This window comes from Bufo gargarizans, chromosome 3 (genome assembly GCF_014858855.1).
Source record: "Bufo gargarizans isolate SCDJY-AF-19 chromosome 3, ASM1485885v1, whole genome shotgun sequence".
Taxonomy (NCBI): Eukaryota; Metazoa; Chordata; class Amphibia; order Anura; family Bufonidae; genus Bufo; species Bufo gargarizans.
Window position 1 is genome coordinate 194,955,980 of NC_058082.1, and position 19,317 is coordinate 194,975,296.

The 19,317-nt window shown below is 45.7% G+C and overlaps 1 protein-coding gene across 2 annotated transcripts in view; it reads left to right on the forward strand.

Annotated features, from left to right (window-relative positions):
• CUL4A (cullin 4A) overlaps window positions 1-19,317 on the forward strand; it is a 73,567-nt gene that overhangs the window by 42,049 nt on the left and 12,201 nt on the right. For both annotated transcript variants that reach the window (XM_044288384.1, XM_044288385.1), the window contains exons 13-15: window positions 1,704-1,808; window positions 2,812-2,922; window positions 7,324-7,409. In XM_044288384.1, coding sequence (XP_044144319.1) covers window positions 1,704-1,808; window positions 2,812-2,922; window positions 7,324-7,409 — 302 coding nt within the window. The remainder of the gene's footprint in view (window positions 1-1,703; window positions 1,809-2,811; window positions 2,923-7,323; window positions 7,410-19,317) is intronic.

Consider the following 19,317-nt stretch of genomic DNA (forward strand, 5'->3'; position numbering starts at 1 on the left):
GCATTTTTCTGACTGATCAGGATCCTGATCAGTCAGAAAAATGCCTGATCAGTCAGAAAAATGCCTGATAAGTCAGAAAAATGCATTGCAATACCGGATCCGTTTTTCCGGTGTCATCAGGCAAAACGGATCCGTTTTTTTTTTTTTTTTTTTCATTTTTAAAGGTCTGCGCATGCGCAGACCGGAATGACGGATCCGGCATTCCGGTATTTTGAATGCCTGATCCGGCACTAATGCATTCCTATGGAAAAAAATGCCTGATCAGGCATTCAGGCAAGTCTTCAGTTTTTTTCGCCGGAGATAAAACCGTAGCATGCTACGGTTTTCTCTTTTGCCTGATCAGTCAAAACAACTGAACTGAAGACATCCTGATGCAAACTGAACGGATTACTCTCCATTCAGAATGCATGGGGATATGCCTGATCAGTTATTTTCCGGTATAGAGCCCCTGTGACGGAACTCTATGCCGGAAAAGAAAAACGCAAGTGTGAAAGTACCCTAAACATGGAGTAAGGCCACCTGAGAATCCTTTCATTTCAATTTACACAAGGTTTTTGCCATATAGTTCAATTGTTTTTTGTTTGTTTTTTTAAACTAAATTGCCATAGAAAATCATTGAGCTATATCTTTTTTTTTTTTTAGGCTACATGCACACGACCGTTGTTTTGGTCTGTATCTGAGCCGCAGTTTTTGACGCTTGGATGCGGACCTATTCACTTAAATGGGCCGCAAAAGATGCAGACAGCACTCTGTGTGCTGTGCGCATCCGTTGCTCCGTTCCGTGGTCCGCCCCAAAAAATATAACCTGTCTTATTCTTGTCCGTTTGGGGACAAGAATATGCAGTTATATTAATAGCTGTCCATGCCGTTATGCAAATTGCCGAATGCACGCGAATGCCATCCGCAATTTGCGGACCACAAAATACATAACGGTCGTGTGCATGTACTGTAGCCTTACAGTGGTAGTGAATGAGGTAGTGAATAGGATGCTGCTGTATGGTGTCCTGCTGAATCATTTTTTATTTGTTAAATCCTTTTTCGTCGAACATATATACATGTAGATCAGGACTGTATAGTAAAATTAAAATGTGCATAAAAACAAACTATAACTGAACCCATTAGGAGCCCTAACGCCACAGTATATCTTGAGCACAAATAAATCTGTTCTATTTTATTTGCTTGAGGCCTCATGCACACGACCGTTGTGTGCACCCGTGGCCGTTGTGCCGTTTTCCGTTTTTTTCTGCGGCTCCATTGACTTTCAATGGGGCCGTAGAAAACTCGGCTTGTGCACCGTTTTTACACCGTGCCCGTGACCCGTGTTTCGAGGCCGTGAAAAAAATATAACCTGTCCTATTTTTTTCACGGCCAACGGTTCACGGGCCCATTCAAGTCAATGGGTCCGTGAAAATCACGGATGCACACAAGATTGTCATCCGTGTCCGTCATCCGTGTCCGTGATCCGTGTCCGTTTTTTCCTATCATTTCAATGGCAAACTTGACTTAGATTTTTTTTTCATCTTTCATGTCCGTGGATCCTCCAAAAATCACGGCAGACCCACGGAAGAAAAAACGGGCACGGATCACGGTACAACGGAACCACGTTTTGCGGGACGTTAAAAAATACGTTCGTGTGCATGAGGCCTGACTCCCTGGTTTACAAGTGTGTACATGTTCCTATGTGCATTTCATTTTTATTACAGCTAAATATGTTGATTCTAAGCTCCGCTCGGGGAACAAAGAGGCCACAGATGAAGAACTAGAGCGATGCCTTGATAAAATTATGATCATATTTAGATTCATCCACGGTATGTTTGTAACTATATGCAAAAATAGTTATTTCTGCCGTTTATTGACGAGCTGAACAGTGTAGCTGTCCTTTGATCTTCATCCAGAATGTATTTATGCTTTTTTGAATGACTCATTGATAATTGTGGTCTTGCTCCTTCATGTGATGCAAGTGTGATATAAGCTTTTAAGTTTTCGGTTAATACATAAGGTCACCTTTAGAGGAGATAGGAGTTAGTAGCTATAAAATATTAAAAAATACTATTTTGTGATGTATCCTAATGTGCAATTGTCATTACTGTTTATAACAAAGAGGCAAAAGAGCTCCGTTCATCACAGTGCCCCTTCAAATCTGCTTGACTCCTATCTGGCTAGGTGCTCAGCTAAGTGCCCCTGCCCCTTCACTTAGCAATGATTGGGTCTCCACCATAATATTCTTTCGACAGCACTCATTTAAAGGGAACCTGTCACCTCTACTAGGCTACCCTCAGTGAGCGTTTCTAAACGTTCATTGTGTTACCCTAAACATAGAAATTACATTTAATTTCATTTGCCGACGAATTCAATAAGTATTATGCATTTTTGTACTTCCCGTCTTTTATGTAAATTAACATTAGTCATATCTTACTTGTGTGACCAGAGAAGAGTCATATTTTCAAGCTCTGACTCATCTCAGGTTAATTTGCATATGTATCAAATCGTTTTGTTTACACAATAAAAGCACACAGAGCTATGGGGACTGGGTATTGCGGATGTGCTAGCGGCCATCTTGCAACCCATGTCCTCAGCTCTATACCCCAAATCCCGGTGACAGCTTCCCTTTAAAGTCAGAACATATTACATACGTCCGTGGCAGTGAAAGGTACATTCTGGAGACTTGACTATGAAGCTTTTAACTGAAAACGATCTGTCCTCCAACTGTTTCCTGCCGGCGTATTTTGCAGATACTGAAAATTAAAATAAGATTTTGATGTTTTCATCCTATCATTCATGTACAGGTTAATGTTTTTCTCTATCTCACAGGTAAAGATGTGTTTGAGGCATTTTATAAGAAAGACCTTGCTAAAAGACTATTGGTGGGAAAAAGTGCGTCTGTTGATTCAGAGAAATCAATGTTATCTAAACTTAAACATGGTATGTATGAAGGTTTGTAGCGCGGACTCGCCTCAAAGTACGACTCCAACGAATTTGATTAGTTATAGAACTATAACTTTCTTGTTCCCCTCTGGGGGTTGTATCTACTGTTTTAGAAATAGTTATGTTCTTAGTATCGGTATCCTGTATACTGGACTATGGAATGGATGCCACAGGTAAAGAAAATGAAAGGGGCGATTCAGGCCGCCAAAAAATGCTCTAATATATATTATAGAACTTCCCCATAGAATGTTATCAGCCAGGATCTCCCCATTCTGCCACTCCATGTGACACCAGAATTGCAATGCTTCTTCTTGTGACACGATGACACGATCCCCATATCACATGACTGAAAGGACTGCAGGCGGCTAATCTCCGCCTCTTCATGTCTGATTCATTACTTATATCTTCTAAAGGGGCTGTACTGACCTCCTTCGAGCGCCCGTAGCGGTCACATGATTTTTGTACTTGTGAGGCAATGGAGAATGCTGGATCAGCCACAGGATCTTGGTTCAGTAGGTGGATTTAAAACCACAATGGGGCATGTATTAGGGAGGGGAGGCAGGAGGAGGGCGAGATGCTGTGAACGTCCTATTTGTAACCTGGAAGTTCGGGAAAGCAACAAGCAGAAGTATAGGGTAATGTAGGAGATAATTTATACAGGGAAAATGCCAGACACTGCAATGAAGGGACTGGAAGGCTCCCCGGATAATCCCTTTTCAATGACTAACATAGTTACAGCACATCTCTTATGTCCTTTGTTCCCAATTCTTTATTCCCAATCGGTTATTAACATGAACGGCTACAATAACAATTACTGGCTCAGTTGTAAGACCACACTTATAGCCCACATTACCTTGAACAAATATCCATAAAGTGGAAGTACATTGTCATGTGAAACACTTTACGAAATGATAAGATGCTGCTGTCTGTTCAGTGAGCTCATCCATAAGACTAAGGCCTCATGCACACACAAAAAATGCACATGTGCTGTCCGCATCAGTATGTCCGTTCAGTAACATGTCCTATTCTTGGATCCGCCCCAAAAAAGGATGGCATACGGATTTAGTCCCTTTTTTTTTTTTTTTTGCGGATCCGCAACTTACAGACCGCAACACACATACGGTCGTGTGCATGTAGCCTAAGTCTACATTTACACGATCCTATTTTTGGTCCGCATCCGATCCGCATTTTTTGCAGATAGTTTGCAGATCCATTCATTTCAATAGGTCCGCAAAATATCTCTGGGATTTGCTGTGTATTTTTTTTATACCAAATAGACTTGGTAAAAGGCAGTTTTTTCCTTCCCCTTTAGGGCTCGATCACACGACTGTGGCGTTTTTTGCGGTCCGCAAATTGCAAATTGTGGATCCGCAATACACGGATGCCGCCCGTGTGCCTTTTGCAATTTGTGGAACGGAATAGGAGGCCTATTATAGAAATGCCTATTCTTGTCCGCAAAATGGACAAGAATAGGACAGGACTCAAAATGTTTGCGGGGCCGCGGAGCAACGGATGCGGACAGCACACAGAGTGCTGTCCGCATCTTTTGCGGACCCATTGTAATTAATGGTTCCGTATACGGACCGTATGCAGAACACAGAAAAGAGCCTGTATATGGAACGCAAAATATGTTCGTGTGAACGAGCCCTTACTGGAATTCATTATTTTTTGCCACGTTAAGGGAGTGCAGATCTTGGAGTCAGCTTTGTAGACAAGGCCACTTATCCCACTCCTTTTATCACTCTTCTTTGATCACTCTTCTATGTAAATGCTCCCCTTTAATGATGTCACTGCTGTCCGTTATACATTTCTATATCTAGGGCAGAATGTCCAACATCCTGGAATATACTGGGTGACAACCACAAAGCTGCTTAGCCCTGCATATTCTGCAGTTGTCACCTCAAGTATTCTAGACAGTGTAAGGGTTGTATTACAGCCGCTGAGGGTCGGCCAGATCATCGATAACAAGCGTTCGGAGGAACGTTCATTAGCAATGATCTGCCTGTGTAAAGATGACACTCGTTCATCAGGTAATCGCATCTTTTATGCAGGCACAAAACTCGTTTGCCGTCAGCAGATCGTGCCGTCTAATCATGGTATGCTGCCGACAAATAATGATTCTGCATGGGAATGAGCAATCATTGGTGATCACTTCTCCCCATACTGTGGAGGAGATCTCTGCATGTAATTGCAGCGCTGTCCTTCACTGACGAGCAGGTGATTGCTTCCTTCGTCAGCCTCATCTGCCAGTGTAGTACAGCACTAAGACTATTGCCGATCAATCATCTTGGTCTTTTCCCCTGTCTTTCACTGCAAGTCTTGTGTCTTAGACCTAGCTATCCAAGATCGTGCTTACAGTCTGGAGTATTTTATATAACTGTGACTTGTGATAGATGAAATCTGGCATATCCTCCCATTGTGATGCCTGGGCAAGGCATCATGAAATATATAGTTACCAGAGCTACCGCCAATCATCTAATGTGTATGGGCCTCTCGACTTTCCCCCGATGGAAGCTATGGGCAACTAAGCCAGTTCTACACCAGTTTGATAAATGACCCCGATAGGCTTTAAGGCAGTTTCTCATTGGAGACAACCCCTTGCAGAGTGCCAGAGGCGGCTGCGGCCAGCCGGGTATGTGGAGTATTAAAGACAGGGCTTGTCTTCATGACACAGCCCCTTTATAGCCCTGAAATCCAAACCATTTAAAGGGGTTGTCCCACTTTGCTTTTTTAATCTTATCAGCAGTAGATGTCCTGATAACTTCCTGGTTCTCAGGCAGTTGAGTGAAGGCCACGCCTCCTCATGACTCACCCTGCGTGCTCGTTCATGTGTATGAGTCATCCACATGGAGCCGTATGTGAGGTCCCGCCCCCCCCCCCCCCCAGTATAATAAACATTGAGTGCGGCCCCCCCAGTATAATATACATTTAGTGCGCCCCCCCAGTATAATATACATTCTGTGCGGCCACACACCCCCCCCCAGTATAATATACATTCAGTGCGGCCACCCCCACCCCCCCCAGTATAATATACATTCAGTGCGGCCACCCCCCCCCCCCCACCCCCAGTATAATATACATTCAGTGCGGCCACCCCCCCCCCCCCAGTATAATATACATTCAGTGCGGCCACCCCCCCCCCCCCCCCCAGTATAATATACATTCAGTGCGGCCACCCCCCCCCCCCCCCCAGTATAATATACATTCAGTGCGGCCACCCCCCCCCCCCCCCCAGTATAATATACATTCAGTGCGGCCACCCCCCCCCCCCCCCCAGTATAATATACATTCAGTGCGGACCCCCCCAGTATAATAAACATTGGTGGCGCAGTGGGAAGTGCCAATGAGGGTTAAAAAAATAAATAAAAAATTAACTCACCTCCTCCAATTGATTGCGCAGCTGCCGGTCTCCTGTTCTATCTTTAGGACCTGTGAAAGGACCTTTGGTGACATCACTGTGGTCATCACATGGTACATCATATGATCCATCACCATGGTAATGGACCATGTGATTAGCTCAGTGACGTCACCACAGGTCCTGAAGATAGAACAGGAGACCGGCAGCTGTGCGATCAATTGGTGGAGGTGAGTTAATTTTTTATTTATTTTTTTAACCCTCATTGGCACTTCCCACTGCGCCACCAATGTATATTATACTGGGGGGGGGGGGCGCACTGAATGTATATTATACTGGGGGGGGGTGGCCGCACTGAATGTATATTATACTGGGGGGGGGGGGTGGCCGCACTGAATGTATATTATACTGGGGGGGGGGCGCACTGAATGTATATTATACTGGGGGGGGTGGCCGCACTGAATGTATATTATACTGGGGGGGGGGGGGCGCACTGCGCCACCAATGTTAATACAAATGCAGGAGGTGGGTGTCGGAGTGAAATAGCCGGCACCCGACCTCTATGATAGGGGGCTGCGATCAGCGGCAGTTAACCCCTAAGGTCCCGCTCCCTGTCATAGAGGTCGGGTGCCGGCTATTTGATTCCGGCACCCGCCTGCTGTATTTGCGCATGCGCGGGCGTGCGCGTACTTGTAAGAATGGAGAGGCGGCCCGAGTACTGGTTCAGCTGTTGTGCGCAGGCGCGGCACAGCGATGCGGCCGGACGAAAGAGGCCGTATCCATGGGATACAGAAAACAACAAAGGAATCGCTTTACATGATTTTTTGAATGAAAGGTAGCTTTTGGATAATAACATGGATAGGAAGATATGTTGTGTGGGGGTAAATAGATTAGATAAAACCTATTTTATGAAGTGGGACAACCCCTTTAATGGATAAGGGGAAACATACAGTATTATGAGGATTTAAAAGTTCTAGTAAAAAAGTGTTTTATTCCATTTAATGCCCGTAAACCAGTCTGACTTCTTGTTTTGCTACTTGTAGAGTGTGGTGCAGCCTTTACCAGTAAACTGGAGGGAATGTTTAAAGACATGGAGCTGTCAAAAGATGTAATGATTCAATTCAAGCAGGTAACATTGAATTTTTTTTTTTTTTTTATTGTATTAAATGTACTTTCTGAAAAGTCAGTAAACAGCATTGCATCTAAATTATAAATGAGCCTTATGTGATCTCCAGTCTGTTTGCTGGGTCATGTCAATAGCCTCTTGGCTTCCATATTAACTGGGCTATGTTGGATCACTTTTTCAACAAATCCTGGTCGATCATATTTACTTATAAGATCATTTGGGATTTCTATATTTTTTACTGCAACTACATTTTTTTTCCTATCAAAAAGCAGCAGAACCCTGATGGAAAAAATAATTCATGTAAGAGCCTAAAAAGTACTGAAAACTGGAAGGTTTTTAAACATACAGTAAATTACCTGCCTGTGTATGTGGTTTCACTTCTGCGTTAGATTTTGTCCTGATATGTGCTTAAATAGGGAAGTTCTTTACGGTTGTAATCTGCTAAGCATACAAACACCGCTCTCTCCTCCGTCTGCGTGACTTCCTGCCAATCGCAGTCCCATTCAGTACCTGTCATGTGCCAGGGGGCAAAGTGGTGTTAGTATGCAAAATCCCACCTTGAACATCTTTTATGGTGGGTGGACAATGATTCCATTTAACTGGTAATCCAGTATGTGACAAAGGAAATGGCACCATGCTATTTTAGCTGAATTGTGCCCAACAAAGTAGTTCTTCATGTGGTGAATCTACATTCGAGGTCTGTGACTTCCACTGCCAGAAAATCAGACTGCTGACATACTATGACTGTCAGTCGTCCAGTATTTTGGAACTTTCTGAAGTCTGGCACCTCAGCTTTTCTGAAGGTTCTGGATTATGTTAATTTTACTATTATGTCATTGGGGGGTGGGCACAGACACCGTCATTGGCAGACTGGGAATTTAAAGTGGCCCTTGAAAAAATACCTAAAAGCGGCCCCGTTGTAGGCTGACCCACATTGACAGAAGGCGGGCAACAGAACTAGGCATGGCCAGCAATACTGTAGTGCGGCACAAAATACCACCCTAGTAGAACCAAATAGCACAGTGTGGCACAAAATACTGCAGCCTTCACCACAGTATTCAACTCTGTCACCATACTGTTGAATTCAGGAGGACACCTACAGCTGAGGGCCAGTTGCATAAGTACCTGATGCTCCTAGCATTAATTAATGCTTAGAGCATCATATCGCTTCTTACCCGGCTAGCTGCCGTGGAGAGAGCTTGAGCAGCCCCCTGGCATTGGCTCACCGGGAAATTTCCCTATAGGGTCTATAGCCAGTCCATCCCTGGACGCTGAGGTATTTGTTGTTGCCACTTAGAGGCTGACACTAAGCATTAAAAGAGTGTTTGCTTCTCCTACAGGATATACCATTTAGGGCTCATGCACACAAACGTATTTTCTTTCTGTGTCTGTTCCGATTTTTTGGCGAATTGTATGTGGAACCATTCATTTCAATAGCTCTGCAAAAAAAACGGAAGTTACTGTGTGTATTCAGTTTTCGTATGTCCGTATTTCCATTCCACAAAAAAATAGAACATGTTTTGTTATTGTCCACATTACGGACAAGGATAGGACAGTTGTATTAGGGGCCAACTGTTCCGTTCCGCAAAATACGAAATGCACATGGACGTCATCTGTATTTTTTGCGGACCGCAAAATACATACGGTCATGTGCATGAGGCCTTATGCAGATGCTGAGATTAACCCATGGGTGTATTTATTTTATTTATTTTTTCCCCCTTTTATTCCCTTTAGGTTAAGAAACACAGATGGTACTGACTCCCAACCAGGGACAGGTTGCATGATGTTAAAGGGATTCTGTCATCAGATTTGTGCCCTATAAGCTAAACATATGGCCATGTCGGTGCTAATAACATGAATCCTAAACTGCCCTTATTAAACCTGCTTGTAGCTCTATTAGCCCAAAAAAATGGTTTTTATAAGCTGTCACTCACCTACCTAAGGTGCCCAACGGGTTTTACGTTATTCCAGGGTGCCCGCCTGCACCCCTCGCCGTCTGGTGCCCAGCGCCGCCTTCCTCACCTCAGCGCCGCCTCCTCAATCCGCCCGTCCCTCTGCCAGATCTTGCGCACTAGGCTCAGCCTGATGCGCCCGCGGACTCCTGGCAGCGGCTTCATTGAGCGAAGTGCGCATGCGCCGGCCTGATGCGCATGCGCACTTCGCTCAATGAAGCCGCTGCCAGGAGTCCACGGCGCATCAGGCTGAGCCTAGTGCGCAAGCGCAGGGACGGGTGGATTGAGGAGGCGGCGCTGAGGTGAGGAAGGCGGTGCTGGGCACCAGACGGCGAGGGGTGCAGGCGGGCACCCTGGATTAACGTAAAACCCCTTGGGCACCTTAGGTAGGTGAGGGACAGCTTATAAAAACCTGTTTTTTGGGCTAATAGAGCCACAAGCAGGTTTAATAAGGGCAGTTTAGGATTCATGTTATTAGCACCGACATGGCCATATGTTTAGCTTATAGGGCACAAATCTGATGACAGAATCCCTTTAAGTCATCAGTGCCATTCTCCCCTTTCAAAACATGGGGACAAGAGCATCAGAGCTCCTGTCACTCACCAGCCCAAGCTTTATTGGTTTCCAGTCTGCTCCCCACCAGTGATCCTTCTCACCTGAGAGAGGCACACTGAAGAGGTGACCCTGCTGTTTTGCATTTGGGAGTTGAAGACAAAAACAACATACAAGACTGAATAGCTAGCTGAATATCTCCATCTTTAGACCTACTTCTACCATCCAGCCATTGCCACCCGCATTCTACCTCCACTATTCCATCCAACCTTCACCATATACAAACTTTTCCTGGGAGCAATGGTGCCTCGCTTTTATTTGGAGACTTTCTTCTACAGTGTTCCTCTACACTGTGGCTGGATGATGGCTAATCCCGCTCACAGGCTTTTTTTATAGCCTAGGGAACCATCTCTTCTGCCTCAGATTGTCAACTCCTGGTCCTACAGATTCAACAAAGTCTGGCTCTTCAGACGTCAACTGCTCTCAAGCCTTCTTAGGCAAGAGGAGGACCTCTTTGCTACCACCAAGCAATGGGGCACAGGCGCATGCTTCTCTACCCCTTTTTTTCTGTCCTCATTGGGCCAGTTTCATATGACAACCCAAAGCTTATCAGGGAATTCAACAGCATCCTTAAACCTTCCTTCTTATAGGACGGCAACCATGTTAGATGCAGGTGCTTCCCTGAGTTTCTGCTGCCTATGAGGCCAGTGACACATAACTAAACTGACTTCCTGCTCCAGGTTTGTTAGTTTTTTTTTGTTTCTTGCTACTCCTGTATTTCCATGAGCCCATGTATTCCTGCAACCAAGGGCCTTTTCCTTTTATCCAGGTGGAATAACAAACTTGCTGTGCTGAATTTGGAGGAATTGAACTGCTATTAGCGCCTTTACTATGACCTAAATTATACATATTTACACATCCCAGTCTGCCCATCTCATCAGCATTTTCAACGCTTTTATGTGCTTCCCCACCAGTACCGATTTGAGGCTTTTCCTTTTGGTCTGGCAACAGCAACACCAGTACTCACCAAAGTACTCTGCATAGGTAAGGGGCACCTCCATTGAGAAGGATTGCCCGTCATCCCTTCTTTGGACAATGTCTTCATAAAGGCTCTGTTCAGGAAGCACAACCAGACTAGTTGCTTTGGACACTTTGTGGATTTTAACTGGATAATCGGGTGCTCTGAGTCATCCTTTTCTCCTTCCATAAAAGATCACCTTCTGCAGCGTACTTTTCGAGAGTGTTTCATCAAGTGTGTTACTACCTGTTTTCTCTTCTGCGTGCAGGGTTTTAGAACTATGGTGACCTGGAGCTAGAGTGGTTCCTCTACCTTTCTGCAGTGGATAATTCTTGCACAGTCGATTTATTCCTTGATAAAACAGTATTGAAAAGCACGCCTTGGAAGGTGATCTTTTTGGAAGGTTAAAAAGAAGACTGCATCTGAATATCCAGCTGAAACAAGCAATCTGTCAAGATTCAAGGAGAAGCTGCTACCCAAACTCCTTTGATTAGAAGACCCTTCTTCCTTTAGCAGCCTAGCAGTCTGTTTGCTGGTGGCTCTATGACTGTGACATCCTCCAGGGTCACTCATTGCTTTTTAGTGGCTGAACCCTTGTACTGACATGAGTTTTAGGGAATGGGGAGGACCCTTACTGCTCAGAGCCATAAATCTCAGCAGGAGTCCTCTTTTCCCATCAACATCCTAGAATTGATGAAGAGTTTGGGTCTACAACATTGGATGTCCCTCCAGACCAGCCACTCTGAATTCAGATGGGCAACATTACAGCTATGCCTTTATCAACCAACAAAGGTGACAGTCGGCAGCCACATTATCCTGGAATAGGCAGAACGCCACATTCCCCCACTCTCAGTGGTACACATTCCAGGTCTGACAGATGAGTCATAGATTTTTTCAAGAGAGTTGTCTCTCCAACTGGAGGTTTTCAGCAGATGTGGATGTGGACAAAGACAAGGACCTGATGGTAGAGATGAGAGAATCTTTTTATCTCCTCACCGGGACATCTTCATCTGTGGGGGGCTCTCAGGTGAAGAGACGCCCACCTTCTCCAGGATTCACAGGACTGGACATTTAGCCCATGCCTATGGCATTGTTCCAATTAGCCAAGCAAGGGCAGAAGCAGTCACCGCTACTCCTTTTTTTTGATTAAGGCTCATTCCACCACAGCAGTCGGTGCTTTTTGGATAGTTCACCAAATGGGTTACAGCTCTGCAAATGTGACCCCCTGGTCATCTCTACACTTTCAATATGGTGTACACATTTGCATCCTCTGATTTTTCCTTTCTTGGTCACAAGATTCTGTGGATTTGACTACCTTGTTTAATTTTTTATTTTTTCTGGTTTTTCCCACCCCTGGGCACTGCTTTGGGACATCCCTTGTTGTCTGTGACCCCCAATGACTTGAATGTTATACTCATAGTAAAAATATTTTTTCTCAATGTCATTGGGGGACACAGCACCATGGGTATACTCCCAGCTACCACTAGGAGGCGACAGTAGATATTTAAAAGGTTGCCTCTGCCCAGATGGGCTATACTCTCTCCACAGACACTAGGCTAGCCAGTTTTAGTCTAGTGTCTGTAGGAGGCAGACACGACCTGCTCTTCTCCTGCAGGTCTTGCTGCTACACTTTTTTTTTTTCTTCTTAATTTTTTTTAATTTTTCTTCGCTTTACAGGTGCAGGTTTTATCCTGCAGCAGCGGTCTTCATCATGGAGGTCCACTTTAGTAGCACCCCCTGTAGGCACGTACCTTGTCGGTCACCCAGTCCCCCATTACTGCATCCGCAGTGGAGTACCGGTAATCCCACTCTAGTGCGAGTTTACCAAAGGGGTGACCCTGCAGCGCCTGAAGACGCCAGATGGTGAGTATGCTCCATGCCCTAGTTAGGGACTCCTTCCCTCCCATCACTCCATCGGGGTCCCCTCTTCCCTGGCCGTCCTTCCCTTCCTCGGCCTCCTATTTACCCCGTGCCTGGACTAAGCCGCGCAAGTTCCCGCCTTTTTCCTGGCATCCAGGATCTCTGGGTGGCTCATTTTCTCTCTATATGGGGGTCGCTATGACCCTTCCCTCCCCTCTCAGGGCATTCCTTCCTACCCAGGTCCCCCGGTGTCCGCCCGCTTAGGGTTTTTCATTTTCGGTTGCTGCATCCACTTTAGTCCCCGACTCCGGCTGTGACAAAGCCGCATCTGTTTTCCGATTTTGTTCCCCCTGCTATTCAGGGGTTCTATTGGGTCATTTTTCTCACCAATGGGGGTCGCTTTGACCCCCTTTCTGTGCATACCCTGTAGCCTTTTGTATTTTTTTTTTTTTTTTTTTTTTTTTTTTTTGACACTTCCTAGCACTCTGCCTCACCCGCCAGGGGTACCTCATTTTCGGCTACACTATCTACTGTAGCCCTCGGCTTCTGCCTGGTCTAGGCCAAACTCTTTCCCGCCATTTTTTCTGGCTTCCTGTTTTTTTTTTTGAGGTGTTGCCTCCCTCATGGCCTGGCTGGCCTGCATGTGGTGACTGGATCCTGGGCTCAGTCGGGTTACCCTAAACTCTGTTCAGGAGTCACGCCATCTCACCATATGGGTCCCTCACCTCCACAGTAGCCTTCGCCCTTTCTCAGCTATGATGATATTATGGCGCTCTTCCCTGCCCTCATGCAGCAGCATTGGGCCCCCTGGGCTCATTTGTTTCCTGCCTCGTTCCATATCAGGGGGCAGAGTCCAATAGTGGCCTAGGGTCTCCCCTCATAGGTCCCGCTCATCCCCTGCATCCTGGTTTTCTCCCAGGATGGGACTAACACTGAGGGAAACGCCTCAGATTTCTTCTGCCTCATCGGGGGACTCCTCTGCACTGATTCTGACTCTGAATAGAGCATCAGGCGGTCTTCCACCATACAGAATCTCTCTGGCTGGTCAAAGACAAATGTCCACTGAGGAACCTCTCCTCTCCAGGGTTGGTATCCCCTTTAGTGGATTTTTAGATGGCACTCCCCTGGTTGCACAGATAATTATCCACACAGGTAAGTCAGCTTGCCGCCTCTCCAGTAGCTGGTGCTTTACCCGCCACCGTGTTTAGCACGCCGGCCCACCTTTGGGGGGTACTCGTACCACTGCCAAATGCTGTATCTGGCCGACTTTCCTGGTTCCAATGTATCTCCTTTTCAGCTGGAGTAATTTCACTATTACCAGGGGCTATATTAAACACACCCTCCTAGTCGGTGAGTGCCCCAGTCCACTGAATTACTTCTCCAGACGCTGTAGCCAATACAACATCCTGGTGCTAGTGTGCACTGCGTAACCATATTACTCCCTTACCAAGCAGAGTACCTGTACCATCTTTAGTTGCTATAGCCATTTCACCTGTCTGGTTCTAATGCTCTCCATGCACTATATTACTCCATTATTGGGTGGAGTACTCGTACCATCTTCAGACGCTTTAGCCATTTTACTTCTCTAGTACTAGTGTGCACCATGTTGCCACATTACTCCATTATTGGGTGGAGTACCTGTACCATCTCCAGAGGCTGTAGCCATTACACCTGTCTGGTTCTAGTGTGCACCATGCAGCCGTATTTCTCCCTTATCAGGCGAAGTACAGATGCCATCTTCAGATGCTGTAGCCATTGCGCCTGACTGGTTCTAGTGTGCACCATGCAGCCACGTTGCTCCTTTCTTAGGTGGAGTACCTGTACCATCTCCAGATGCTGTAGCTATTACACCTGTCTGGCTTTAGTCTGCACTACACAGCCGTATTACTCCCTTATTAGGTAGAGTACCTGTACCATCTCCAAATGCTGTAGCCATTACACCTGTCTGGTTCTAGTGTGCATCACGCAGTCATATTACTCCTTTATTATGCACAGTACCTATACCATTTCCAGATGCTATAGCCATGTCTCCACTCTCATTATAGTGTGCATCATGCCGCCAGATTACTACTATTCTCAGGCGGAGTATTTGAATTATCTCCAAGTGCTGTGCCCTATTAGTACAATCTGTGGCCCATACGGCGCCTGCATTGCCCTTTCCTGGCTCTAATGTGTGCTAGGCAATCATGTGGCCCCTGTTCATGCAGAGTGATGGTACCATTCCCAGACGCTGTATTGATCACTCTTTTCTGGTTCTAGTATTCATCTGGCACCCCATTACCGTCATCCTCGGCGGTGTACTTATACTATCTCAAGGCGCTGTATCCGACAAACCATCCTGCTTGTAGTATGTACCTTGTAACCATATGTTCCCTCCCTTCTTGGGCGGAGTAGATCCAGTATATGGCTGGCCTGTTCAGATCTGACACCCGGTGCAGTACCTCCTGAGCCAGGCCCTCTGAGTGCACCAGGTCTTCTCATTGCCCTGTACTAGGCATGATTTTTACTTTATTGCTTGATGCACTATTTAACAAGACTTCTCAGTCCTGTTATGCACCAGATAACCACACTCCCTTCGCCATGGGCAGGTTGTTGGCTATCATGCTAGGTTTGTGCGTTGTCAAACCTATAAGGTACTACTGTATTCCACACAGCCATGTTGCCCTATTTCATGGATGGAGTACTTGGGTTGTTTTTACTGCCTCTCTGCTTTGTTTTCACAGAGTTACATGGCCCAGTCCTGGCAGAGTACATGGATCACCACTGGATGTTCTGTCCTGCAGGGGAATGAAACATTGTGAGCACCAGCCGCTACTGATATGGCTGTGACAGGACTAGTGAGCGCCACACACCTACTTGGTCGGTGGAATTTTCCGCTGCTCGCTCTGGTATCGGTCATGGTCCCGTAGTTCTTCCATGGTCCAGGCGTTCTTGGTATTCCCTTATGTTCTCTGATTAGTTGTGCTACATGACAGAAGTGCCATTCGCTTGGGTCTTGCAGTTGTCTGCACTTGTAAGTTTCTTCCCCCTTCCTTGGGGGTTTCATTGTGCTCTGCTGGTAGCTGGTTTCTACGTGTCAGTGTAGTCTCTCCCGGCTTCCCCTGGCGAATTTTGCATCCTTTTCTGACCTATGGATGTCTGGCAATTCTTCTACAAAATCCAGGGTGCTGTACTTGCCCATTCCGGGGCAGTGTTATACAGTATGCCAGTCACTACATTTGAGATGGTTGGTTAATCATGGCAGTTTTTTTACCCTATGGTTGCTACATTTTATTTTTCCTTTGATAATCTGGCTATTATTATCCTCATGTGGTCCAGTTCTGTGGACCCTACTTGAGCCTCTGACTGGGTAATTCTGCCCTAATGATTTTTAGACCATCTAGCTGTCCTGTTCCCTCTCGGGAAGCTACTCATGGCATTTCTGACCACACATGCTCTGTATGACAGCTGCTTCTTTAGGCCCGGTTTGATTGTTTTCCCTCCTGGGTCCCCATAGAGTTGTTTCCCTCTTGAGATTCTAACCTCTCCTCCCGTCTCCCTAGGTTCAGGTCCTGGTACCTGGGAGTTTGTTGCTCCGGTTTGCAATTTACATTTGTATTGTCCACTTCTGGGCTGTTTGGAGTTTTCTCTCTTCTACTCCAATATCAGACAAGTGGTGTCTCCACTTGTATTACCAGGGCCTGCGACTGGTTCCTTTTTTTCTGAGACTTAATTTGGCCAGGGATTTCTCTGGTCTTACATTTCACAGTGATATTTTGTTCCAGTTTTCCTGAGGCTCGATTCTCGTGTACCCATGGTTACTTCCCGCAGCCCCCGACTCTCCCTTGCTCCCATGCTCAAGTCTCCGCCCACCGACATCTCCGATACTGACATAGTATCATTGTATGTATGGTGGCCTGTGGCCACAAGACTTTATTATAACATCTCCTTGTGGCCCCCGCCCCCTACATTATAACGTCTCCTTGTGGCCCCCATACAGTGTAACGTCTCCTTCTGGCCCCCATACAGTGTAATGTCTCCTTCTGGCCCCCATACAGTATAACGTCTCCGTGTGGCCCCCATACAGTATAACGTCTCCTTGTGTTTTTTTTCTTTTAAACGGGTATTTACCGCAATAAATTTCTTAATATCGTTATCGTCTGAATATTTTTGATATCGCCCAGCCCTAGCTCAGCCTTACCCAAATAATGCAGTCTGGTTACCTTTCAGAGTTTCTTTCCTTCGGCTAGCCTTAGAGTTCCTTCCTTTGTGTTCCTCCTACTGATGTACTGGAAGGGTATATTCAGTAGGAGGCGCTAACCCTTTTTTAATGCTTAGTATCACCCTTCTAGTGGCCACAGATAAAAGGATTTTACATGTAGTGCACAAAAATCATGCCAGTTTGATCCTTAAAATAATCTCGCTTGGGCTACTTTAACACCTGCGTTTCGGGGTCCGCCTGTGAGATCCGTTTCAAGGCTCTCACAAGCGGTCCAAAACGGATCGGTTTAGCCCCAATGCATTCTGAATGGATGCGGATCCATTCAGAATGCATCAGTTTGGCTCCGTTCCGCCTCCATTCCGCTCTGGAGGCGGACACAAAAACGCTGCTTGCAGTGTTTTAGTGTCCGTCTGGCGGTGCGGAGCCAAACGGATCCGTCCTGACTTGGAGTCAATGGGGACGGATCCGTTTGCATTGACACAATATTGGTGCAATTGTAAACGGATCGGTCCCCCATTGACTATCAATGTAAAGTCAGGACGGATCCGTTTGACTTACACTTAGACTTTTTTTGACTAAGTGTATGCAGATGGATCCGTACTGAACGGATACCATCGTTTGCATTTATAGGTGCGGATACCAGTTTGTTCAGCAGGTCCACAAAAAAAAGTATTGCATTCCGCAGTTTTGCGGACCCATAGACTTCAATGGGGCCACATCCTGATTTTCACTGACAAGTATAGGGCATGTTTTATTTGTTTTGCGGAGCAGTAGAACAGAAGAAAAGGGGCCCCATGGAAGTGAATTGTTCTGCATCTGATCTGCAAAAGAAAGGGTTCCCCATTTATTTGCGGACAGCATACGGCTGTCTGAATAAGCCCTTAAAGGGAGTCTGTCACCAGGAAATTCACTGTTAAACTGGGTACAGTGGTTTCTAGGTTTAGCGTATGTGAATCTAATTAGGCTTTTCACTTAGTTATCTATTGTTTCATTCTGGGGAAAAATTACTTTTAATCCATATGCAAATGAACGAGTAAGGCGCGCCACTCTGTGCACCCTTGGCTTTTCTGCTTCCTCTGGCAGCCCCTCCATCTCCTTGATTGACAGGTCCAAGTTCTTGCATAGTTATCTCACTTGGTCCTGTCAGTCAAGAAGAAGAGGAAGGCGCTGGCAGAGGAAGCAGGAAAAGCAAGGGTGCACAACGTGGCTTGGACCAACCCTATGCACCTAACAGCTGATTTGGACATGGCTTAAATATCTTTCAGCAGAATCAAGTATTTTAAACCAGACATACTGCCTGGTAGGGTTGCTGCTGCTGATAAAAAGGATGCTTGTCTTTTGAAAATTGGTTGCAGCATCCCTTAAAAATAAAAATAAAAAATAAAAAAACTTTTATTCTTTATGGAAATGAGGGCTTTAGTGCAGTGAGGGTTTTGATTAGCACTTGAAAGCTGAGGAATTGAAGCGCCCTGAAGGGTCTAAACCCCACCCCTCGGGGCACTGAAGTGTTGGGAACACCGCAAGCTATTTTATTCACTTTAATCTGCATTATCAACCCTACCAGGCAGTATGCCTAGTTTATTAGGGTCCATCCTGATGACAGGTGCTCTTTGAAAGGAATCACTAAGTGAAATGTATTGATGCGGCACTGTGCCTATTGCCTTTACCATTATCTGTACTGTTAGCAGATGTACGATCATTTTTCATTGGATTCTTTGTTGTTTGCCGTTTCAGTTTATTTTTGGTATGTGCAGTGTAAAGTATCATCTTTGCTACCTGGAAACCTTTCACAAGTTGCTGAATCTTTGTTTGGCTTTAATTTTCCACGGATTGTGTACTTTAGTACATTCTGTAACCCAGCTCAGCGTTAAGGGGCTTTTTAAAGCAATTACGCCCTTTTACAAGTCCTGATTCACAGCCAGTTTTCAGGACGGAATAGAAAGTTGCTGATAATTATCTGATCTTTGAGCAGAGGCGATGGCTGCATTTCCATGCGACCGTCATCTTCTCTGTATGTGGACAAACAATCGCCACTGTGATGGCTCATCCCCAAGCAGCTTCATTGTTTGCCTGCAAGCGATGTGCCGCCAGTAAATTATTATTATACGTGCTGCATAAAAGATACAAGCAGCGGCACACAAGGGCAAATATCAGGAACGGGCATTTGGCCCATGTAATAGCATCTTAATAACAATAGGCATGCCGAGGAGAGATTCACTACGGCACTCGCCAGTTCATAAAATAGTGTTCTTTATTTTATTTTCCTTAAAGGGTTTCTACGATAGTACAACTACCCCGCACAATGCCCGGGTCCCTCCTATAGATGAT